Genomic DNA, 26,421 nt, shown 5'->3' on the forward strand with positions numbered 1-26,421 from the left:
ATATATATATATATATATATATATATATATATATATATATATATATATATATATCCAAATTTTTTTTTATTTTTTTTTTCTGACAAAGAGTAAAGAATTAAATATATATATATATATGGAGATGAGAAGGTCAAGAGAGGAAAATGAATCTTTCTCTTTCATAACACTATGACATTTCATCAGCAGCTTTAGGACACATGAAAAAAAGCATTTCTTCATATAAAACTCATAATTACCTTTAGAGAACTTGATGGACAAGAGTGCATGGAAAGCCGAACAGCACCAGTCTGAAGGCTCATCCTAATCCAGCCAGCATCTCTTGTCCACCAAAGCAGGAGATAAGAGTAATTAGTATTTCTGGCTTGCATTTCTCAGCAATTGAAAGTCAAATAAGAATATATTGAAGAATATAACTGTTATGATTAATTGTGTTATCTTTCAAAGATTTGCCCATTGGCTTTCATGACAAAAGATATGGAACATCTTCAAAAGAGGAAGAGGCAAATCCATGTGCACGTGCTCTGCACCTCTGTTACTACGATTGCTGGAGATACTTTCTGCCATGACATTTGGCTGATTAGTTTCTCAGAGATGTACAGTATGTGTGGCCATCAGCTAAAACATCATCCCGATTGATGGATCTTATATCCCGAGGGACTTCAAACACTGGTATCCCCATCCCTTATGGCCTCACCTGAGGGAAGAGGGGTCTTTCTTCACGACTGAATTTAAGGCAATCACTCATTAGCCTGCGCATGGCTTTGGGGCAATTGCTTGGCACCTTGCTAAGGTCAGGAGACAGATACCCCCGACCAACCATGAATATGATCTAGAAGAACAAGAGAGATGCAGTGTGATTTCAAAATTATGTAGGAAAATTACGCAAAGCAGAGTTTCTGACATTGTTTCCAAGCCCCCCTCCCCTCAAATAGCTCCACTCCGAATCACGTGATCAGTAGAGAGGGAAGCTTGAATGGAGGAGTTGGCAGCATTCCACACCATGGCCCAAAGAGAGGCATTGGAGGAATTTTCCAAGTATGTTTCTCTCTTCAGTTTTGGGCTGGATAAGGCCCAGTTTTGAACATGAACTTTCTAGTAAAAAGAGGGACTCTCTGTCTGAATAAGATAGCGTCTCTCCTTGAAGAACACTTCAGAAGGAGAAGAGACCACAGGCAGAAGACGAGGAGACCAGCAAAGACCTTGGCTGCTTTGAGAGTCACTTGAGCCCCTTCTGTTGACTGCACTGAGTAGTCAGTGAGGACCATTTGGACAAAAGAGTTAGGACACAGGATGTGGCTGAATCCCAATATTCCCTTTCTTCCTTCCTTACCTGGTCCCGGTTGTTGATATGACTATACGGAAGAGTCCCGGAGAGCAGCTCATAGAGGACAACTCCATAGGAGTAGACGTCTGACTGGAAGCTGTAAGGATTGGGGTCCTGCATTCGAATCACTTCTGATGCCTGAGGGAGTCCAGTGGGAAGGCATTAAGACTTGCAGATGGGGTAAGCCAGACCTTTCTATTTTCTAGAGAATAAACATCGTCCGTTTTCTGCTACCCATCTCTTCTTCTCTCCCCCAACCCTGGCCCTGTTTCAAAGCTTTACCTCCCAACATACACACCATCCAGAGGATGGAACCACTGGGTTGTTCCACTTGCTGTGAGCCGCTCCAGCGTGTCTTCACTGTGGCAAGGCCAAAGTCACCAATCTTCACCGTCAAGCCTTCGTGCAGGAAAATATCTGGCAGCAGCAGGTAAAGGAACTTCACAGGTATCTTGGCCTGAGTAGGTAATCACTTGTCCAACAAGAAGCACCAGTTATCTATTCCTGACCTCAATTCCCCAAAGTCTAACTTTTATCTCATGCAGCATCTTGGAAATATTTATAGTTTTGGAGCTCCAACAATGTACTGCAAACCCCCTTTTTCTGCTCTGACATGCTGGCTCTTAGGTAACTAATTCACTTAGGTTTCCTAAAAAAGGATTCCCACCCAAGACTGAACAGCTGCAAGAGAAGGATACTATTAGATTTGAGGTCCCGGTGGATTATGTTCTTAGCATGAAGGTAACTGGGGAAAAGAGACGAGTTATGACTATTTTTTCTTTACATAATCATTCATAGGTGTGTTTCCCACTTTTCTGTCTGCCTGCATGTACTGTATATATATTGGGCATACATTATATGGAGTAAGTGGTTTTGGGTTTTTGCTTAATTTTTTTGATTCGGGCATCTCACCATTCACCAGAGGACCATTTCTGTTGTATCAGGTCCATTTCTCAGAGCTCAGACCCCATGAACATACATGTGGTTCTCAGGTTATGACCTCTCATTCAGAAACCGTTTAAACTTGTGGCAGTGGCTGGACAAAGGGTACTTGTGATGGGTCTTCAGCATTCCAGCCGCTGCAATGTCCCAATAGTCACGTGACTGCACCTGGGTGCTTGGTGCCTGGCTCATGATGTTGTTTAGCAAGCCACAGTCACGCGATCGCAATTTCTGACATTCCCTGCTGGCTTCTCCCAAGCAAAATCAATGGGGATGCTGACAGGAAGTCAGAGGTCACAATCACATGAGCACCTGGGCATAATGACAACAGGACTGCTGCAATTGCCACTGCTAAGTGATGTGGTCATGTGACATCACATTTTATAATACATTAGTTAGGAATAGCAATTCTGATCCTAACTGCTGTTGGATCTGTGATATTTATTTCAATTATGACTTCTGCCTACAGTTGGCTGGATGTTGTGGAGTTCAACATAATCCTACAGCTCAAGTGCTGATTCTCTATGCTGTGCCTGTAACACCGGGAGTATTGTAGTCCAGCCTTCCCCAACCTAGTTATTCTGGGAATTGCAGCCCCAACACAACTGGCAGATGCTTGGCTGAGCAAAAGTGTTGCAAACAGTGTGGGCTGAAACTAATGTTGGTTCTGGAAGTCAGATGATTTCAAAAAGCCAATCCTAAACCTGGTCTGCAAGAGTTATTAACTGGGTTGATGCACTGGCGTTTTTGGTAGAGCATTTAATTAGTTCTGCTCTTTTAATGATTGGTAATTGGTGGGTTTTGTATTGGTTGGTTATACTTTTATAGTGTTATCACAAGAGTTGTGATTATTTAAAGTGTTGTTTCTTGAAAGATGTCCTATAAATAAATATATCATTTATTATTACTAAAAATCCTGTGGATTATTAGGTTTCCACCTCAGTTAGCCGAGAGGCTCTGAATAGACCATAGCCAGGAACATTGTTCACAGTCTGCTTTCTTCCTTTGCAACTGCTCTTCAAAACATGCTGCCTTAAGACTTGGTGGCTCTACACTCACTCCATGCCCTGTGCTGTCTGTCGGGCCACATCAATCCGTTGCACCATCTCTAGGGGTGTTTCTTGTACATGCAAATGCTGATAAAGGCTGTTGCCTTCACACCACTGGGTGATGATGGCGAAGCTGGGTCGAGTCATGAACCCCATAAAGAGCAGTATGTTCACATGGCGTGTCTTCCTGAAAAGTAGGAACGAAAACAGGCGTCAAAGACTTCCTAGGCAAAGTCTCCAGGGTCGGCCTTTAGTTCATCCTTCCCCAACATGGCTGCCTACCTAAGCACCTGCATCTCATTTTTGAAGGCTTGCACTTGCTCACTGGTGGGGTTGGTGACTTTGAGGATCTTGATTGCCACGTCCCCATGCCAGCGGCCTTTGAAAACAGTGCCGAAGGATCCAGCCCCAATGCGTTTCTGCAAGGTGACCTCATTCGGGGAAATCTCCCAGTAGTAGCTTGAGTCCCGATAGCCCAAAGATTTCTATGAGAAGCAAAGTGGCACCAAGGAAGAGGAGGAGCCATAGAGAAAGACAAAATGTTTGCAGTCAAGTGTCAGCTATCACCACAATGAAACACTGTTCCATGTATTACTCCTGCTAAAAAAAAACCTTGCTATCAACACTGTAGCGCCTCTTGTTCCACCCAAACAGCCCAGCCATTACTGGTACAATGCTTACCGGTACAGATATTATCACTTCTTGTGGCTACCATTTTGAAATGTCCACTCAAGAACCACTTGCTAAATTACCTACTTTCCCACCTCAATACTCACAGGTTTCTTTTTGTCTTCAGAAGGCATCTTGCGCTCTCTCGGAGACTCGCCTGGGGATTTGGAGTGTGGAGAACGTCGACCAGGAGAAACGGCAACTGAGGGGGTTGGTGGGGTGTTAGGAAGTATCTCAGGCCCACTCATTGCTGTGGCAAGAGGAAAAGAGGGATAACCCCTTCACACAACCTTTATTATTAAGGAACTTACAACTATTACAAAAGTTAACTAAAAATCAATGAGTATGCAAAAGAATTCACAAAAAGCATAGATTGGAAAATCAAAAATTTTGTCCTTCTCATAACAGAGTTTAGGATCATCTTAGGAACTGGACTGATATCAGTCTCTGCATTATTGAAATGGCATGGTTTCTTCACACACTGCACAATTAATTTATGGAACTCATTTCACATATAAGAAGACACAAATTGTCAGCCAGGATTTGTCCAGTATCAACACATTTGTAATATCAGGTACAGGTTGAAACCAGACTTGGTAAAATAAAATACAACCACAAACATCAGTGAGGCTAACGTAAGATATCTCTAAGTCCAATTAATAGATTGTCTCACCTTCCCATGAATTTGTCTGTAACTTAGAAAAGCGGGCAAATATTAATGTCGCAAGATTAGACTGCATATTACAATATATTTTTGCATCTTCCTATAACTGGAAGCTTGATTTTTAAACTAGCATTTGAAAAGAATCACACGAGTCTTTGCAGACTGCAGAGGAATGGAAGATAGGCGATACTACTGGACTCCAAGCCTTAATAGTTTCTGTTAGCACAGCTAATGGCCCAGTGATGACAGCTGCAGTCCAACATGTAGAGAACCACATGCTTATCATTGGTGCTGATAAATCATCTGGATCCCTAGCAGTCTTTCTCATTACAAACAACCTGATCCTGTTAATATTTAGAATCTGCAGCTCTGGTGCAGCTGCTGTTGCATGACATTGACTGTCAATGCAAGCAAAAATCATTCTCAGAGATCATTATACCCACTCTCTGACACTTGGTCCCTACACTACAGACCACCCCATACAGAACAGTCATACACCCAAAAGGCACCCCATTCAATTATTACTTTGTTGAAAAACTCACCATCTGTGTTGTGGTTCCTGGCTATGATCTGGAAAAGGAAAAGGGAGACTCTGAACTCAGTAGCTGTTGTCTAAATAGAACTGGATTCTCAACACAGTAAGGTTGCTTGCTTGCCTGTTTGCATCTTGATATCACTTTTTCTTCAAAGCATTAGGCCTACTACATACCATGACAGCAAACAGATAGGACTATACAATGCAGTTTCAGAAGCCTCCTCTGTGAATATTTCTCTGTTCAATCCTATCCCCAGAGCACGTCTGAGTGGGTTAAGGATCTTCTCACATAAAAAGTAGAATGTTATGGATTTACCAAATGAATTTGGAATCCTGATTTCACAGCATCTAATTTTCTAGGTACAGAAAATATGTGGTGAAACATTTCACCAAAATAGAATCTACCTATAGGCTGAAAGATAACAGCTCATGCCCCTTTTTAAAAAACTGAATTCAAGCATCTTATTTTAAAAAAAGACGAATGCAAAAGTAAACTAGATCAGAATAACTACGTTTTAGATCTACCTTTCAGAGGTTGATGGATCAATAAAAAGGACCTCAAACTACATGTCAGAATAAGAAACCTAGTTTATAGGCCTACTATCTTTATGAGACCTATGATCTCTTAACTGTCTAGATACATTTTAAGATATTTAAAAAGGAACCAAATATTCTGAATAGATTAATTTATAATTATGCCACAAAACTCATATGTTTTCATATCTAGATTAATTTTAACCAATAGATGTTAGCTCGCTAAGACCAGTCTCTGGATTTCACATTTGCTGCAAAGCCATATGGGTACTAATATCTAGATGACACTTAGCTGGTAAAAATAACCTGAGAAAGAGAGAAACATTTTAGAGAGGAGCTCATGCTCCAGATTCAGATGGTCTCACCTCAAGGATGCTGCTGTCCACAGGGCTGGTGGTGCTGATCATATGGACATTAGGGGTAGAAGTTGAGCGATGCCGTTGTAGACGCCCATCACTATGAAGGCTGGGAAAATTGAAGGCATCTTGATTGAGGGGTGACTGTTTGTCTGAGCTGCAAAGGAAAAGGAGGATAAGAGTTTACACTTTCCAAATGAAAATTCTTAAATATTAAGATTAGTTATTCTTAAATGTGTCATGTGGGTTCTCCTCAAGTTTTATTTTTCTTTCAATAGGGTATACATTTCTGTCCTCCATAAATGAAATCAAGGAATTAGTCCCGATAAATAAATGCCACCAATGTTTTCTTGAAATTCTCAAGCATGTGTTTTGACAGGGTCACAATTTGCCTGGATGGCCTATATTTTTTTCCTCTCTACAAAGATGATGAGCTGGTGAAGATGTATTTTATGTCCAGGTTCACCTATCATGCTAAACTAATAAGCAGAGTTTCAGATAAATAACATATGGGTTCACACAACATGCTAAGCTAACATCAAATAAATCACATTATATTTTAGTACAATGTATGGATGCTTAATGCAACAAAACAATTCGGTGATGTATTAACATGTGCCTCCCTCTTGCAGTTACCTACAGCAGCCTGGAAGTTGTTATCTGAATACTTTCCAGGTGTGTTGACTCCAAGGATTGCTAACGACTGTGCTGCTTGCCTAACACATGTTGACATTACTAGTGGAGTGCAAATTAGGCACTGTTCCCTCTGGCTTCATACTACTCCCCTGGTGGAGATTTCAAGATCACCTGCCCCAATGCAGTTGTCTAACGAACAAGTGACTTACCTGACTGCTTGAGGGGTCATGGGTTTGTAGATAGGATGGAAGAGGATTGTGGGGATATTATCTTGACACAATTCGTGGCTGTAAACACTACAGGGGAGAAAAAAAATGTCTTCAATACCAAACTAATGAAACCAGTTTTTATGAGCTGATCTTCACAGCAGGTGAAAGGGAAGACCCCCAAGGGAGGGATACTCACGGTTTGTGGGTTGTAGCCAGGTCCACACATACTGTAGGCACTTTGCTACTGCAGTGTTCATGGAACTTGTAGCCACATGTTTGACATCGAAAGCCATGGAACATGAACTTAAGGCAGAAATCACAAAAGGCCAGATTGAAGTAGGTCTTGCGGACCTGTACAAAGGAATGGATTAAGAATATGAGAGATGAAATGGAGGAGGAAGGGTTGGTATGTGCCTGACGGTGTGCGTAGTAGGCTGTGAGATTATATGACAAGATTTGGAAAAATTATCCAAAGTCCTATCAATTCAGAAACAAATTCAATTCAGACTATCAAAAAGCTCTTGGCTCTCGTAATAGAATCCAGTGATTTTGCAGAACAGCAGAGGAACCCTTTGAGTTGCTGCCGTTGATCTTGGGGGCAGAGAAAGTTAAAGCACTTTTATAAGATGGGAAACCTCCAGCCATGTTGCTGGCCTCCCATTCCCATCACTCCCAGCCAGCCAATAAGACACCCAATCATCAGTGAGGAAGGCTTTGGTCCAAGAATATCTTCAGGGCTGCAGATCCCCCATTCCTTTCTACACATTATTCTGGGAAAGAGCTACGGCACTCAAGTATAGTAACGTGATGTTGTGGAGTTTTACAGGACTCACAAAATTGTGCATAGTAAGAGGTACATTCTCCAGAACCTCTACAGAAAGCGCAGCCCCCTCCAAACTGACCAAGTCTGTCTCCCAGTCTGTGATGGTTTTTCGCCTGCATAGAAGAAAAAACAACAAGAAGACACTAAACATCATCTAACTTTGTGACCCCCCCTCCCACAAGCCTACCAATCTAACATTCCTTCCAATTCAGCTCTGAAATCAGAGTCCATAATTGCTCCTCAAGGGCAAGGCAATCCATCTGAGAGAGAACCATTTAAAATATGTTCACATATAAATACGTTCCATGTAGGTCACTAGTACACAAGGTGCAGATTAGGAGAACCAAAATATTAAATTGCCCGAAGTATTACCTAAACATAGTAAAACTATTAATGGGTAAACAACCTTCTGCAGGCAATGAGGAAAACAAGATCTTTTTTTCACATATTATAAGCCCTTTGTTCTATATTTGTGTCCCCTAATTATTCTCCACGGTAACTGTTTATTCCCCAAATTGTGATTGGGAAAATGATGGGAAAAGCTTTGACCTCACGATGGAATGTTGACAAATATTACAATGGCTCAGGAAACAAAACGTGCCAAATGTCAGCACACAAATTCTGTGAAAGAAAGGGGAATTGTCAAATTAGATGGAATTAAAATCTCACATATGCCCGGAGAGCAAGTGTGCCTTTGGTTGAAGGGGAAGTTTTCCTAAAAGAAAGAAAGTGGACTGTGAGGAAAGACTGTGTGGAATAGGGACAGGGCAGACAGGCTAATTGGAAAGGTTGCAAAGCAACCCTAAAAATAGGGATCAGATTCCAGATTTACCAATCTGAGCCTCAGAACTCACTTCATACTTCAGTGACTAGACTGTTTTCTTGCTTTCTCTTTACAACGAAAAACCAGAGCCTTGTGGCCTAATTAGTGAAAGCTGGAGATGGAGTTGCTACTAGTATGCAGACATTTGGTCCCGTTTCACAATTCCTTGTGAAAACATGTAAACTTTGGAGTGTAACTTTGTTTGGAGTTTGGAGTTTGTTTGGAATTTGTTTCTATATATTTATTTATGCTACTTATGAGGAATGCTTGCAAAAACCACAGAGAATGAAACAAACTGAAGATGATCTGCCCATTTTTAAGAGTGGCAGGAGACAGTTTTTGGTCTATACACAACTAGCTCCGCTCATGCTTCCCTCAATTCCTTCTCATATCAACCTCCTCATTGGGGTCACTTACCCATCACCCCTTTTCCTGTAAACCACACAGCAGTCCTGGTTAAGTCCACGCACTTTGAGGGCCTTGTCTAAGGAGTCATATACAGTCAAACCTGGCCGGACAGTGACCTAGAAGGAAACAGCAGAGTAATCATGCGATCAAGGTAGTGTGAGGGTCATGTTGACAAATTGATCCTTCGATCCCTATTTCCCACTGAGGTTCTGCTTTTAAACTATCTCCTCTTCCCTGATCCCTGCAGTATAAATCTCAGCCTACTGGTCATCTGAACAAGAGTAGGAACCACAATCCTAAATAATGCTGCTAAAATGAAATTCATTGTGATCCACTGAAGCAGGAGAGAATCCTGGCACATAATGACTAAGACATTGATTAGGGCAACAGTTGTAAACAATCCTACAGGAAGTGGTTTATCTTTCTGCCAGGGTTCAGATCTGAATAAGATGGAAACTACTGTACATTGACTGCTATGATACCGTAGATAACCTCAGTAAAGACTCATACAGAGAAACTGTGGCCTTCCAGATCTTATCAGACCTCTTGGCAGTATTCACTGCCACTAATCAGGGGTGTATTCTTGGACTGACTTCTTGGCATGATTTGGGAGTGGAAGACATAGTTTTATAGTGGTTCCACACGATCCTGGGCAGCCAGTTCCACATGGTAATTAAGAGGGAGGAGTCGCTCCCCAAAGCCCAGCTATCTGCCCCATGTTATTTAACATCTCTATCAGAAGTCACCCATCATTTTGGGAGGTTGGGCTAAGATCTAGTGATTGGACCAGAGTCACCCAGCCAGCTTTCATGCCTAAGGGAGGACTAGAGCTTACGGCCTTCCAGTTTATAGCTGTACACCTTAGCTACTATGGATTCTGATGATTACAGTTGAATGAGGAAATTGGTAGGGTGGGGGGGAGGGGGTAGTGTCACAAAGCTGAATGGTGCTCTTATCAATTTTTTTTTCTGTGCAGACAAAAAAAAAACAGAGTTATACATCTCAAACCTTCATTAAGTCACAGATGTAATGGAGATCCTTATCTGATGTTTGGAAAGGGTGTGCATGAGCCTAAACAAGCAGAAATTGAATCCTAACAGGATGGAGGAACTGTTTGAACATACCTACTCTGGCTTGATCATGGCTATTATGTTGAGCTTAGTTGCATTTACCTTGAAGGATGTCTATGACACGGGTGTCCTCCAGCACTGTCAGGTTCTGCCTGATCAGCAGGTGGAGGTTGTGGTCAGAGGAGCTTCTGCTCAATTCAGATGACTAACCAGCTGTGGACAGTGGTCCACGGAAGCTTATGCCACTAATATTAAACTTAATGAAAGACACTGATGTTGCTGTTTTCTTTTTAAAGAAAAGCACTTTAGGGTACCTAAAAACAGATATGGGTTGTCAAAGGGGTTCCGTGCTAAAGCTCAGAGTTTGTATATTTTCAGTGTGCACCTTTTCTCTCAGTAGATCAATATAATTCTCAGTGGCTATAGAAGGAACGTTCAAAAGGTATGGTAATACCAGCATAAAGTCAGCCGAATCCAGTTTTCTACGGCTGCCTTGTGGTATTAGCTATGAGAAGTGGAACATCTTCCTGGCAGTGAATGTAGACATTAGATGGATCCTCTATCCAGCCAGGCCAACCAATGACTGTACCTATTCAAGTACTTCCTGTTTGCCCTAGGACTTTATCTAAGCAATTCCTTGATCAATCATTGCTTCATCAATGACCCTGAAATTTGTCACAAAAAGGAAAAGCTGCATTGAGTCCGAGTTCATAAAAGCCTGTCTTTAAAATCTCCTCACACAGCCCCCTGGCCTCATTCCCAGTGTTGATATTCCAGGCTGGCTAAAGATTTGACATATAGCTATATCTGACCTCCGTATTTGGATTGCGCTATTTCCTGGCTGAAATAGGATAACATCAGCACTTTTTGTAAGAGTCACAATTTAATTGAATATATACAGGTAGTCCTTGATTTACGAACAAAACCTGGACTGGAACTTCTGTAACTAAGGGATGTGGCTATTAAGTGTGTCATCACTTGATTGCATCTGATTTTGCAAACTTTTTTTTGCTGTGGTCAATAAGGGAATCACATGGTTATTAAGCCAATCCAGCTTTCCCTATTGACTTTGCTTGTCAGAAGATGGCTGGGAAGGTTGTAAATGGCAAATGACCCTGGGATGTTGCAAACATTGTAAATACATGCCTGTTGCCAAGCACCTGAATAACAATCACATAACTGTGGGGGACACGATGGTGCAGAGGACCCATCATAAGTCACTTTTTTTTTTTAGGCAGGTTGCAGGTGAACAGCAGGTGAGTAAAAATGGTCTGAATTTACTCTTCACTGGGGAGGACTTGTGATCCCAAAAGAACATGAATGATGGTGTAGTTGTTTTATCAATGATGGTTTGTGACATTGTCATGTCAAATATTTAAACACAATTATTTTTAAAGAGAATAGCTAACAGATCTATAGAACCCATGCTTGATCAAATTTTAAAGTGAGACTTCAAAGGCAAAATCCACAGCTTGATATTTTAGCAAATTTTATTCTCTTAAAGTACTAGTTTGGGTCCAGGTTTAGTTGTGGTGGGATTGTGAACTCTTCTGGCTCCCTGCTTTCACTAAATAGTTGGGCTCAGCCTCAATTCCCTTTCAATACAGATAAAAATGTCTTTGACTGAGCATTTATTAGAATTACTTAAGAGCTTATTTTCCTAAATTTGAAACTGCTTGCAAATTACCAAAATAAATTGCCGTTGTTTTAGAACTATCATAAAATTAAAGCTGATTATTTTTTTAAAAAAATAGAACAAAGCAGCTGATTCATTATGAAAGAAACCAGCAAGATTTACTTTCAATTCTAACTCACAAACAATAGAATCTACATGTGTTTGTTACAACATATGTCCTCCTTTGCCTCTTTCATTCTTCCTCTTTGAGATTTTCCTTCTCCTCCCTTTCTGTCTGATATTCTCTCATTCTCTACCTCCATATTTTTTTCCCCTTTCCTTAAAAAAAGATAAACAAACATAAAACGAGTGGGGATTTTATTGGGCTAAAGCACAGCCTACTTTTGATCGGAGGGAGGGGGGGCCTAACTCATCATTTTCATGCCGATATAGAGAACCTGAGACTCCAGTTGTTATTGGACTCCATCATTCCAATTAACAATTAACCAGTGGAACAACCTGCCTCCAGAAGCAGTGAATGCTCCAACACTGGAAGTTTTTAAGAAGAGACTGGACAGCCATTTTGTCTGAAATGGTGTAGGGTTTCCTGCCTGAGCAGGGGGTTGGACTAGATGATCTCCCAGGTCCCTTCCAACTTTATTTTTTATTATTATTATTATTAATAATAATAATAATAATAATAATAATAATAATAATAATAATAATAATAATAATAATAATAATAATAATAATAATAATAATTATTATTATTATTATTATTATTATTATTATTATTATTATTATTATTATTATTATTATTATTATTATTATTATTATTATTATTTTATTCCTAGCCAGCCAGGGCCAGAGATCATGGAAGTTGTAGTCCAAAACATCTGTAAAGTGAGAGGTTCTGTATCCCTGTCTTACAGGATATCAAGCATTTCATCAACAGGCAGCAGCAGATCCTTTGGTCTTCAGTGCATTCTGAAGGGCCAAACTTACCACTGTTCGCTGTTGGTTGGGAAGATCCACCTTAATAGTGCTCCGATTCTCAGCCATGGCCCTCCCTCCTAATCTTCTCCTGCAAGAAGCAATCACCGTGGACAGGCTCCCGGAGAAAGGCAGGATGTCCTCACTGCTACCCCCATTTGAAGGGTCTCGGTCTGGAGAAGGTGAAGAGAAGCCATTGGAGAGAGAGCCGGAGGAGTGTAGGTTGCGCCTCATGTGGGCGATTCTGAGGAAGAAAAAAAAAAAAAGACAACAGACCCAAATGGATATTGGAGACGTGCTTTCATCTGTTGTGCATGACCTACAATACTACAGAACATGTCCAATCACTGGCTGGCAATAATTCATTTGCGCCTTCTTGATTGAAAGAGGCAAACTAAATGAAACTTGTTAAATCTCAATTCCCATTTCATACACACACACACACACACACACACACACACACACACATGCACACAGACATGCACACATGTATGGGATAACTGAACTCCAGCTGGAGCAAAACCCACAAATAAACTGTCCAACAGGAAATTTGAAGTATTAGTACACATTCCTCCCATTCTTGTGGGGAGATCCTAATGACCCGAGGGGAGAGGAGGGAGTACATATATTGTGCTCTAACTCAACCTCTTCACCAGTGAGGTCCCTGCCTTGTTACTTCTGGTTCGCTAAGAGACAAACCAGGAAGCATTTCAACCTTTTTCTGGATACTGGGGTGCTTGATTGTCCAGTGCCAAGTTCAATGGGAATTACCATTGTGTAGTCAGATGTAGATGAATTATAATTTCCAACAGACTAAGACGTAGTGCTTGGTCTTTCCAGATGAAGTTAGGGATTGGCTTTTTCTGAAAACCCCAAAGAGCCTTATAAATCAGTGTGGATGAATCAGTAGTCTGAGTCAATGTAATGCAGCAGCTGAGGTCCTTATGCTCTCTAATTGTCATATTCAGTGAATATTCATCACATCATAGATACCCTATAATGAGTTTTAAATTACTACATATTACAAGAATATGCCTAAAAAATTAGAGACTGCTGCCCCATTATAAAGAATGTAGATGCATCACTCAGTGATATCAGCTAAAGGATCTGTTTAGATCTGCTCCTCAAAGGCACTTATAGTTTAATGGTTTAAAGATGTAGTGCAAGGGTCTCCAATTGTTTTGGGCCTGTGAGGGCATTTGAAATTTATTTTAAATTTATTAGAATGTTTAAAAACTATAAAATATAAAGAATCAAAGGAACAAAAAGAAAGAAAAAGAAAATATAGAATTATGACTTCTGCCCTTTCTATCAAGTAGTTACACTTTACTCTTTCCCCTCCTCCCTTTTTCTGCCATCCCTTTCCTTTATAGTCCCCAAATCCATAAATGTCTGTGAGATCATTTGGAAAGTTGAAGGTATGTTAGAATCATTCTTATAAATTAGGTTGGGCAGAAATATTGATGGTAGCCAAGGAATACAGTATTTCAGCAGGAAATCTTGCCTCCAGACATCATGCAAGGGACCAAGACACTGTAGAATGTACTTGAACTCTTGACCTAGAGCAATAAAAATGACAGGTCACTTAGTGACCATTCAAAGCTATAGAGGACCCCCTCCAAAGGTACTTAAGACCCAGTTCCAAAGTTCCAAGCCTCCCCCATGGTCAGGTGCTTGGCAACCAGCCTGCATTTACAAATGTTTGCAGCATCCTGCAGTCATATGACCATGTTTTATGTTTTTGCCAACAACTGTTATTTACGTCCAGTTTGGGGCAAAAACAACCCATAGCGAACAATGGGTTTATTTTACAACTGTGGGAATCACTTTACAGCTGCAGAATTCACTTAACAACTGCCTCAAAGGTGGTCATAAAATTGGATGGATGAACCGCTTTATGACTTGTCATGATCAATGACCATAATGGGAAGGTTCCATTACAGTTATAAGTCAAAGACTAGCTGTATAGACAGAACTTCTGCAGCTGTGGTAGAATCAGGGACAGTCAAGCTCAATCAGTTCCTCTGAGCTATTGGTAATTTCTCATCCGTAAAGAAGAATGGGAAGAAGCTTCACAAAAAAACTAGGACTAGTCTATAAGTATTGAAAGATTGCACACTTGAAAATGACAGACATCAGAGAAGTCAAATCCTTTTGCATAAAGAGATTGCATGTTATACAAACTGGTCTATTGAACTATTAACTTCACTAACAAAATAGTGATCTACTTTTGCAAGACAACTGATCCTTTAATTCATAAGTCCCTTTCTTTTATCCTCCAGACTTTGGATTACATCTCTTATCATCTCTAACCATGCCAGCTAAGGCTGAAAGGAACTGGAGTTGGACATCAGTTGGGGGAGAATGCCATACAGCGCATTAGAAAATCTATTTGTCAAGATCCATTTGTTATTTGCCTGATTAAATGGAAGAATAATGGCTCTGAAGCATACCAGCACATTAATGATATGATAAATTGATTGTTTAATTAAGTGATATTGTCTTCCTCTGGGAGAACATGTTGTAAGTGGTCACATAGATATATGTATTCAAGCTCTCTGTTCTATACAAAGAGAACAAGAAGACACCAACATAGTCAGACCATAAGCAGCTTTGGTAAAATAATTGTATACTCTGCTACAACCACTAACTCAAATTCTGACCAGCATTTGGTCTTCAGCATTAAGAACTTCAAACTTCAACTGCTGTACACGCTATGTGTATATTTCCATATATGAAATTTATGATCTGTATGTGTACATATATTGCTCTTTATATACACTTTTACCGTATTTATAGCTCATTTGCTCTCAGTCAAACTAGTCCATAGGGAGCAGCATACAGAAATAAATTAGGGTTAATTTTATCTCAGGTCACAAAATTAGACCCTCAAGGGTAAATGCAATGTCCCTGCTATTCTTTATCCAAGAGTTTTCTGCTCAGCAATTAATTTGCTTCGGCTCTAGGGACTTACTCCTGTTTAAAGCCTAACCCCCAGTAGCTGCTTTCACTAGATGACAATTTTCTGCTGTTAAATTGTTCTCTAATGACGTGGGAGGCATATCCATAAGAAGAAACAAATGAGCAGTTTTGTCACTCAAGTCCATGTTAATCATAGGTATTATAAGCAGCAAACTACTATCTCAAAGTAGAAAAGCAAGATAGGCGTGTGAATGGAAAAGGTAATTACAAGGCTCACCCAAATCAAGAAGAAACTGGGTATAGGATAAATGTCCCTTTAGCAGCTCTTCTTCAATCTGTTTGTAATCAATAATCACAATCCCTTTTTTCTATTAAAGCCAATTAAGGCAGTTTACAATCAAGATTAGGATGCAAAATCCATCTTCAACACAAAATAAAAATCCTCAGCGTATCCAACAAAAAGGAAATAATTCTGCAACCTGATAACTTGCAGTTATCAACTCTCACATCCCCAGCGACTATCCCCAATGTTTGGAGATTCTGGAAACACATCTGGAAAGTTACAGATTTGTCATCCCTATTTAAAAGCAAGGGAGGGGTCCAGCAGACATCCTATGCATTGTCTTGAGTACCAGAGGAGAAACAGCCCTGCAGATTTCAGATATACCCCAACATTTCATATCTGACAGTAGAGAGGAGCAAAGTTGCACTGCACCTGTCAATCAAGCCAAGGCTTGATTTTTTCCTTATTAAAACTAAAAGGAAATGAGAGCTGGAATGAAGAAAAGTTTGTTCACAAAGATATCTCTTCAGTGTTGAAATGCAGGTACTGCAAACAGAATAGCAGTCTAAGTTAAACAAACTCACTTGCTGATTAACCCCTGGTTTTTACTTTATCATCTCAATCCTTCTCAGTAGATATACTAATAGAATACCGTTGATCCATACTGACACCTTCTTTTTCCCCACCAAACATCAAGTGAACGTCCACTCTTCTGAAGGTAAGCAAGGAGTCTCAAGCAGCCAAATCCACTCCAAACACAGTCCAGTTAAAAGAAGCCATATTCATTTGGCTTCCACAGATGCCATTTATATTTTTACCGTGCAGAATCTTGGACACATTACATTTTATTTCTCAATTTAAGGATTTCTTTCTCAGCATTCTTAATGTAAGAAATAAAATGCCTTAAAAGTTCCAGTCACCCAGCAAAGCAAGCAGCTGACTCAGGTGGACCAATTTCCCATGCTGCTAAGATGCAACACAACAGTGTTCTCTCCCACGAAAGCCCAATTCCAACAAACTATTCATGCATACTGAAATGCCCTCAAGCACATGTTCTCACTGCAAGAAAACTGGCCTAGCAAAACTATTGTGCTTTGGATAGCCATTAAAACCTGGTTTATTCAAAAGCATTTGAGAAATACTGTAGATTCAGCCCGAGGGGGCCTCCTGCTATGGGGCTTGAAGTTGTTGACTACGGTCTTAGATGCTGCTGTTTTGTTTTGCTATTTGTGGACTGTTGTTTCTATCCAAATGTTTGTATTATCCTTTAAGGCACTTAGAGCCTTGTTTGGATTAGAGTACCCTTTAAACTGTAGTGAAAATAAAATAAAATAATCTAGGACAGGGTCCCACTGACGGACAAAAGCACCCTTAGGACTTGTCTTGGGCCACATTCAACCAGGGTCCTATCTTTACCTCTTAGCAGGTACAAGGGACTGTTCTGCTTACTTTCCCCCACTAAGGGGAAATTCTTCAAAGAAGCACTTCTTGGACCGGCAGGAGCAGGAGCAGGAAAAAACCTCTGGGGCAGCTGGGTTTTTTTTTTTTTCATCTAGGCATCTCCATCCAGAGAAGGAGGGACCACTGCAGAAGACGTCCAGGCTCCCTTGGTTCCAGCTGAGGCTCAAGGCTTACTTAGGGAAAGGAATCCACGACAAGGTGGGCGGGGAGACTTGCGGAAGAGAAAAATCCACCGACCTGTAAATGGAACCAGAGCCGCAGGCCAAATCCAGGCCGGTTCGGCAGCATTCCCGAAGCACAGAGGCTAGTCACAGCGGATCGTTTGGACTCCACGATCCGCCACACCTTTTCCAGCGCGACGCCGGATTGCCCCAACCAGTCCCCGAAATGCAACAGAACCCAGGAAGTGGCCCTCCCCGTTCACCTGCTCAAGCCCGAGAAGCTCCTCGGGCTAACGGGAAAAGGGCCTCGAGGGCATTGACAGATTCCCGCACCCACAAAGGCGACCCTAAGGCGAGGAATGGGCGGAGGTCCATCAGAACCGCTCGGAAAGGGGCAGACGGGGGGAACTGAAGCAGCTCCAGTTCGTATTAGGGCTCCTACTACATGGGAAGATACCATAACCGGGGGGGAGGGGGGGACCCGTAAGGAAGGACTTACCTCTGTCCAGAAAGGCACGGGGGAAACCATTATGCATGACTGAAGAGGCACGCTCCAGCCGTTCCCCCGCCCACTTGTCTACCCCCGAGGGGTGGAGCCGAACCAGACAAACGGAATGAAAGAAAACGTAAAAGAAGGACCAAACAACTTTCCCCTTCCTACCTGTCAGAGAGAAAAATCCACCATCTTGTATGAGCGCTCAGAAGGGGCGTGGCCAACCAACTAACGTCACAATGAAGGGAAGGAATCTCCCCGCACAAGGAAAGAGTTTTAACTCCTTCCATGCTTCACGCTGGAGAACTGAAGGTGACGAGAAGAAGGTGCTAGACTGGAGATAGAAGATCGAAGGACAGGGCATCTAAGGAGAGAACCAGAACCGGTTGGCAGCCACCGGTTTCTTAGAGGCTTGAGTAAAACAACATTAAATAAAATAAATACTGTGTTTCTAAATTAAAGGTTACACTGTATGCACGGTCACCTCAGACTTTCAAGAATGAGTCTATTCAGTATTACAATAGCACTTTATTTGTTACACAGTTGTTACAAAAGTTGCTCAAAGCGGGTTGGAATCTCCTAACTAAGGCTAGCAGATCTGGGCTACAAAAATCCAGACGATTGCGAGATGGATGGTAATAGGATTCCAATTTCCCTTACCTCTGTGCTTCCTGAAGTTGGAGATAGTTGAAGTTCCCCTAAAAAGCAATCACCCGTCTGTATCTCAACAGAATCTGATGTGAGTGAGTAAAATCACCTGACTTCTTTGCTCAAATCTGTTGTGGTGAATTAAATATTAAAGGGAGGAATTCTAATAGAGTCTTGTTTTTTAGTCCTGACATATCAATAGTTTGGAAAAATTCTAACTTATAGTTCTGCATTTGTAACTCAAGATCCAATGCAGACACAGAGGGGGGGGGGTCTATTTTGATAGCTAAGAAATGGGTTCTGGTGATTTAAGATGAGACAATTACTTGCCCCATTGACAATGGCAGTGTTCACACAACAAACTTAAGTCAATCTGGGCTTAGTAAATTTATTCACACAGCAAACTGATCCTGGTTAGGGTTAATTCCCAGTTTCATTTGGCTTAGTGGGTTACTGACTGACTCCTGGTGATATTACGAATATATCTGCCTGAAGATTTCTTGTCAACAGTGCAGAAGATGCTTGCCGTTGACTTTTTTTTTTCTTTTCTAGATTATTTCTCAAGTTAATATCCCATAATTCTGAGATTACTGTGGTGGTCCCACATCTAAGTGCTATACAGTCATTTGGAAAAGGCCAAACCTGACCAGCTGCTGCCACCTGGTTGAGTATACAGACCCAGAAAATTCATTTATTAAGTAAGTTGTATGAATGTAGCCAGTGACATTAAAACTGAGGCTTCAGATATCTGTACAAAACCAGGCCAAAGCAGCACTGCTCCGGCAAGTATTTGTCTCTTAGGATGCTGCTGGTACAGGAGAGTTTTTATTGTTGACTGCTAATTATAAATTTTGGTAATGTGTTTGGAAAACTTTGTTGTTCTCTATCCAGAGTTTGTTAAGATTGAGATGGGCTATCAATATTGTGAAATAAAAAGTTCCATGTATTCATATATATATTACTATATTTACTTGGCTGAGAATAAACAATTCCAGAATACTTGTTGGCCACTATTATATAAAAAAAAACCATGTAGAAACTTTCTGTCAACTACTTCATGATAGAATGAGTAGACCCCACTGATACTCCATTATCTGCCTGCCACAGATAGCCAGGTAGTCCTCAACTTACAACTATTTGTTTAGTGACTGTTCAAAGTTACAATGGCACTGAAAAAAGTGACTTACAACAATTTTTCACACAACCATTGCAGCACCTCTCAAAATTCAGATATTTGGCAACTGGTATGTATCTGTGACCATTGCAGTGTCCCAGGGTCATATGATCACCTTTTGTGACCTTTTGACAAGCAAAGTCAATGGGGGAAGCCAGATTCACTTAACAACCTTGTTACTAACTTAACAACTTCAGTGATTCACTTAACTGTGGCAAGAAATGTCATGGGGCAAAACTCACTTAATAACTGTCTTCCTTAGCAACAGAAATTTTGGGTTCAGTTGTGGTTGTAAGTCAAGGACTAGTTGTATAGCAAAGCAAATGGCAAGTACAAATATTTCAGCAACTTGGCCAAGCCAAGCTTCATTATTGGGTGTTCCTTTTGTGCAAAAAATCATCTTGTGTCAAAGAGAGTCATAGAAATGAGGAAAATACAAGCCATCTGTTTATAGCTATGATATTCCACGGATATATTAAAAACAATCAAAACTAAAAGCAGAACACATCCATTCCCATTCCAAAGAAAATCAGTCTTCCAAAAATGTCAATAGAGAGCAAAAGTCCTCTCCAAACTCTCCAGATTAAAAAGACAGGACACATGGAGTAGCTCAGAAGGATGATAAAATGAATTTCCTCTCAAACTTGACTTTTTATAAAGGTTCCAGTGTGATAAATGAGAGACGGTGATTAAAAAAACCCTAGCTCTTGTGGCACATAGCAATGTTTTGCTAGATCCAGCTGCAGAAAACAATCTTTTGGAGTTGATAGGCATGTTAGTAGACCTGGGAGCAGATCAGCCATGGATGATCTTAAGGATTGATGAGGAGTGAGGAAAAGGAAACTATTCACAAAATGTATACCTATCAGAGGACAAAGTTTCCAGATGCTGATTGACTCCAAAGTTGGAGGATTGTATGACATGTTTCCAGCCCTGATTCATAATATAATTAAGATTCATATTTCTCAGTCTTCCAAAGACTTAGGTGACCCTTTCCTTCTTGGAACTTAAAATCCTTGAACTCAGCACTGTAAAGCTTTTGTCATCCATGGGTGTGATCACTGTAGGTGGAAATTTTGATCTATATCATCCCTTCCAGACTGCTGCTGCTTAAATATGTTGAGGCTGCAACTCTCAGCTAGAAGTAGTGTATCCGCAGCCAAGCAATCAGATTGGATTGGATTGAGTGCATTACTAAAATAAGGAACTATGTGAATATAAAAGGAGACACAAATTTGCTTGGAAATTGGAGTGTAGGTGTGTGTCTGCACTATTTCCTGCCTAGGCATTGTTGGTGAATAACTCCAAGATCTTTGCCTTCCCTTCTTATAGATTTTACCTTTCAAGTGGATGTGGACATCTTGTACAAAAGCTGTCTTTTGTACAGGAGGACACAGCCAGTTTTGCAGCTTAATCAGCATGTACACAACCATCTGCCTTGGCTGTTCCTGGAAGGAGTGGGAACAGTAAGCAAACAGAGCACATTGTTTGTGAGAGTTGTTCCTCCGAGTAACATTTGAATACCAGAACAATTAGTTTAGAGTTTTTGGGTTGCATAATAGATAGATTTTTTTCAGGCTCACAAAAATATCTCCAAGTGTCTTCTTTTAGCTTTTGAAATTTGCAATATTTTGATGACTGTGAAAAACAAACTAGGTAGGTGAATGACTAAGTAATGAGATTCTTAACTGCTTGCCAGCCTTTAAAAACCAGCTGCTGATCTCATATATGGTGAAAATAGTTTGAAAAAGTGTTTGTCCTTTTGACCACCTTAAGGTGCATCTCTAAATGATACTGCTACCATGTTTTCCTGAAAATAAGACCCAACCGGAAAATAAGCCCTAGCGTGATTTTTCAGGACACTTGTAATATAAGCCCCACCCCAAAAATAAGCCCCAGTTAAGATTGTCAGCCAGACGGACGCATTTAGTACCGCATTTCCTCAAATATAAACCTAACTGGAAGAGAAGCCCTAATGTGTCTTTTGGAGCAAAAATTAATATAAGAACCGGTCTTATTTTTGTGGAAACATGGTATATGCTTAAATCAGTAATTGAAATCATTATATCCATCCTTCATAAACACACCCAAGTGTAAGTATGATATAGAAAGCTATTTGCCTCTCTGTGTCTAGGCCAAGGGTAGGCATCCTTGGCTCAGGAATTCTGGGAGTTGAAGTCCACGAGTCATAAAAGAGCCAAGGTTGCCTATCCCTGGTCTAGGCAGTTATACCCCAAGCAAAATATGGCTAATTACATTTACCTACTGTGGTTCACCATGGCTCCAAGAAAAAAATGTATTAGAGTCAACCCTAGCATCTCACTGTCAGGTTCAATATTATGAAAAAGATACTGGTTTATTCTGGAGAGGTTACACATGAGTGGCAGAAAACTTTGGCCTTTCTAGAGTCAGGACTGATTCTATCCCTGTTCTTCCAGCTAATGTCAGGTTTTGCTAAGTCAGATTTGTTGACTTGTTGACAATAGGCTGGCCTCATGGTAAAGTACTACCAAGTAAATCACAGTACAGCTTTGAGCCATGTGTGCCATATAACTGAGGATATCTTTGGATCTAGTTGGCTATCCTAATGTTCTGGAGGGCCTTTATAAAAAATAAACTTCTTTAGGTTCTCGCTAGAGAGGATATTCGAATTATAGTGGCTCTCCAGGAGATATTTTTTATTGACAAAAGAATTTGACTTCTTCTCACTGGGTGGAAACTTAGATCTTCTGTATCAAAGGGTAAAAAGAAGGAAGAGCATCCAGTGCTGTCTATTTACAGTCCCTTATATGAGGCTGAAACCCAGCTTTCCTGTCCAACTTGCTTCCAACACCTCAAATGATGCAATGGCTGACCTCGGTGTCTCTCTTCCTCTTCTGTCTTGCTGGTTCTGAAGACCACAGAAACATTTCATAATGGCAAGTGTCCAGCTGTTGGGCTGTAAGGGGGACAGGCTAGGTTAGTAGGCTTGTGAATTCCCTCTGAACCCTCTTTGCACTTGTATCTCCTGAAATCCTGTTTGTCTTGGAAAGAAGCTTTGTTGAGGGGAGGGAGGCAGGAAAGCAGAGATGGAGACTATTGAGATAGGAGGAATTATAATCCTTTCCAGTCTGCCTCTCTGAGGATCAATTCATTCTCAGAGAAATGTGCAGGTGTGACTTGAATAGGAAAATGGTGAATGCTTCAAGCAACAGATTTAAGGATTCTCTGCCCACCTCATATCAAGAGTGTGATGCAACAGAGAGCCATCTTAAAAAGCTATGGGGTTGAAATTCTAGACCACTAGGTGTGTTGTTTAAAAACATGTGAGGAAAGCAAAGTGTTGGAATATGACATATGATCTTGGACACTTACATACCTGTGTCAACCTCCGTCACCTTAGAGTAGCCTGTCATTATGGATGGGCCACTTGCAGTGCACTCCCAATGCACTTCTCCTCCACGCTTCCAGGCTTCCAATACTGAACTCTCATGGCAAAATGAAAAGTGGGGATGTCTGTTTATTGGTGTCTGCCTATGAAATTTTAGAATCGATCCAATTCTCTCATTGGCAACAAGTTCAAGGCTTGCAGAGGCTTGAACTAAGATATGAAGCCTCAGGCAGAGACTATGTTGCTGCGATGATTTTCCTGAACCAAAACATTATTTTCCCTCTTTCGTTTGAACAATCTGTTTTGTTTTTGGTTGTCCTACTCTCCATCAATATCCACCGAGTGCCCCAGGATGGATGTTCAGTTCCCAAAACAGTGACCAGGCTGCCATCAGAATTGCTACTTGCAGGGCTTCCAGCAGGGTGGGAAAGAATAGAAGAAGCTTGTGCTGTTTTATATACTGGTACTTTTACTTTCAAAAACAGAAATCTCTTCTCTTTGGAGACATCCTGTGCAATGTTCTTTGGATGCATGATATTAAAGGACCCAATCCTACTTATTTATTTGAATGTATAAGCCACCCAATTCCAATGATCTCTGTGTGGATATTGATCTGGAGCATCCGCTGAGTGCTCCATTTGTGGATCGCAGTGATTTATGCGATACAAGACTAATGTTGCTGGCTGGTGATTTCACGCCAAGGAGCTTTTTCATGTATTTTTTAATTCTTCCAAAATCGCTTATTGCTGTAAATAATTGTAATATACTTCAATGTATATGAACTAAAATTCTTTACAAGGGTGTTTGTGGGTGGGATAGGAGTGAGAATCTGGAGTCCAATCTTCCATCATGATTTGAGGACCTTTATATGTTCTCGGACTATCCTTGTTTACAGAGCTGAAATAGTAGTGACAACCCTCACTATCTTCTCCTGAACTGAATCTCTGTTCCCATTGCAGCTCATTTTCCCAGCATTTGCCAAAGGCCTGGACCAGCTTGAAGCCTACACTAACACACAGAAAGGAAGTGGTGGCTTTCCAGATGGACAACTGACAATTTGTGAACTTACAGGATACCAGCTCCAAATGGGCTGTCCAAACTGAATTGAAAAGACAGCATCCTGTAAATTCTGGATCACCTACCTGCCTTTGGGAAAGGCCATGGAGAGAAATGGTATGCACATGTTCCTTGCCCCAGTACATAAAAGCAAAGGCCCAACTCTACCTATCCAGTGTGCCAAGTACACATAACATAACACACTACATTGCTGTATAATAGAAATCCAGAGGCATATTTTCTCAATGATGTTTGTTATTTCCAGACCCTAACTGGAGATATCACTATGTCAACCTTTGTAAGTGTGACTCATTTCATGAATGAGATACCACCATTGCCTCTTGGAAAAGTGAACTACACAGTATATCAACAAGAGTGAAGTTCCAATCTAAGACCTACTCACTATGACTTGGCCCCCAGGTTGCAAAGACTCAATTACCTGGACCACAATTTCTGGGAAGTTCACAAGTGAGGACACAACACCCAGGCGAAGGAACAATCTGTCTCTCTGAGAAGGGATATCCAGGAGATGAAAACCAAGAATGAGAAGGTGTCCCCTAAGACCTCAGCACACAGAGTGTTTTGTCAGGAAGCACATAACTGCTGTTCTTTCATATGTTGCCATCGCTGCAGAAGTGAAACCTAAGAGAAAATGATGGGGTAGAATGAAGGTAGGGCCTGGAATGGACTTGTCTATTGTGATCTCTACTTGGAGGTCACTATGAAGAACATGCCAATCAAAGCACGTTCTAGACCAGCCCATCCGTTGGAACCGAGAAAATACTGAGTACCTGAAGTTGAGGGTCTTAAGGACTCGGTCGGTACGACCGAGTTCTTAAGACCCTCAACTTCAGGTGCTCAGTATTTTCTCGGTTCGAACGGATGGGGACCAGATCTGTAACCCTTGGGTAGGACTCGTTGACACTTAACCCACGGGTTATCGAAATGAGAAGACTTGGAATGTGTTTGCTTAGATTCTTTATTTCATTTTTTTATTTCATACCTTTACCATGAGGACAAATTCCCCTCTGGAAGTCGTGAGCGAAAAATCCACCAGCTTCTAAAGAGCCTCTCTCACAATTTCTGCCTCTGAAAGAACTGGGAGTTGGTTTCCTTTTTATAACGCAAGAGAATGGGGTGAGGTGGGGAGACTCAGCTCACCTCCTCACACAGGGCAATAAAGACAATTCCATAAAATAGTCAAACATTTTTTAAAGCAAAATCTAGATTATTTGTGTCTGGAGATTTGGAGAAGGGGGTGGCTGAATCCATTGGAAATACTCACATGGGAGAGAGTGAGTCGTCCATTCATTTTTCTTCTGAGTTCCTACACTTTAATCTCATTTAGACATGGTACATAGCTCAGCGGTTTAAGATGCTGAACTCATCTCCTGAAAAGCTGACAGCCTGGGTTTGAGACTCAAGCACCAAGTGATGGGTCAAGCTTCTATTACTTACCCCAGCTCCTGCTCACCTAGCAGTTTGAAAGCATGCAAATGCAAGTAGATAAATAGGTACTATTTCAGTGGGAAAGTAACAGCATTCCCTGCCATCGGCATATAGTCATGCTGGCTACATGACCACAGAAATGTCTTTGGACAATGCTGGCTCTCTCAGCTAAGAAACAGAGATGAACACCACTCCCTAGAGTTGGACCTGATTGGACAGGGGAAACCTTTTCTTTTACCTTACTAAGGCAATATGGGCTGAGTTCAAGCAAAATCATAAACTGTGTTTTCAGCAAGATCTCTGCAAGATGATGGGTGTACGTTGCAGCCCAAGCCCTGCCTATTTTATACATTTCATAAATACATAGTACGTGACCCTTGGATCATGGTGGAAATCCTATCCATCACAAATTCTATTTTATTTTTTTTATTTTTTTTTTTTAAATTTATATCCCGCCCTTCTCCTTGCGGACTCAGGGCGGCTAACAACCGGATAAAAATACAAAAATACAAAAATATCAACTACAAATTTAAAAGTTAATTAAAAGGGAAATATTCATAATTGGTCTAATTAAAATTATAATTAAAACCCCTCTAAAAATTTTCCCCTAGGCCAGTCCCGCAAGCTGGAATAACCATGTCTTAAGGGCGCGGCGGAAGGAAGGGAGATCAGGGATCACCCTGATCTCTGGGGGTAGTTCATTCCAGAGGGTGGGAGCTCCCACAGAGAAAGCCCTCCCCCTTGGGGTCGCCAG

General features: G+C 41.0%; 1 protein-coding gene across 3 annotated transcripts in view; it reads right to left on the reverse strand.

The window, feature by feature from the left end:
• The window catches only part of ARAF (A-Raf proto-oncogene, serine/threonine kinase), a 20,998-nt gene extending 2,824 nt beyond the window's left edge, over window positions 1-18,174 (reverse strand). The window contains exons 1-15 of one of the 3 annotated variants that reach the window (XM_015826830.1): window positions 18,139-18,174; window positions 12,663-12,894; window positions 8,982-9,088; window positions 7,752-7,854; window positions 7,115-7,269; window positions 6,919-7,005; window positions 6,083-6,230; window positions 5,191-5,218; window positions 4,092-4,234; window positions 3,598-3,800; window positions 3,326-3,502; window positions 2,023-2,069; window positions 1,623-1,741; window positions 1,331-1,462; window positions 695-829 (exon numbers count right to left, since the gene is read on the reverse strand). In XM_015826830.1, the coding sequence (XP_015682316.1) occupies window positions 695-829; window positions 1,331-1,462; window positions 1,623-1,741; window positions 2,023-2,069; window positions 3,326-3,502; window positions 3,598-3,800; window positions 4,092-4,234; window positions 5,191-5,218; window positions 6,083-6,230; window positions 6,919-7,005; window positions 7,115-7,269; window positions 7,752-7,854; window positions 8,982-9,088; window positions 12,663-12,884 (1,806 nt within the window). In that variant the 5' untranslated portion in view covers window positions 12,885-12,894; window positions 18,139-18,174. Of the gene's footprint in view, window positions 1-694; window positions 830-1,330; window positions 1,463-1,622; window positions 1,742-2,022; window positions 2,070-3,325; window positions 3,503-3,597; window positions 3,801-4,091; window positions 4,235-5,190; window positions 5,219-6,082; window positions 6,231-6,918; window positions 7,006-7,114; window positions 7,270-7,751; window positions 7,855-8,981; window positions 9,089-12,662; window positions 12,895-17,271; window positions 17,359-17,976; window positions 18,079-18,138 lie in introns of those variants that run through there. The other 2 variants (XM_015826687.1, XM_015826761.1) reach the window with 2 other exon arrangements.
• Window positions 18,175-26,421: the final 8,247 nt, after the last annotated feature.

This window comes from Protobothrops mucrosquamatus, unplaced genomic scaffold (assembly GCF_001527695.2).
Source record: "Protobothrops mucrosquamatus isolate PMUCROS unplaced genomic scaffold, P.Mucros_1.0 scaffold_13, whole genome shotgun sequence".
Taxonomy (NCBI): domain Eukaryota; kingdom Metazoa; phylum Chordata; class Lepidosauria; order Squamata; family Viperidae; genus Protobothrops; species Protobothrops mucrosquamatus.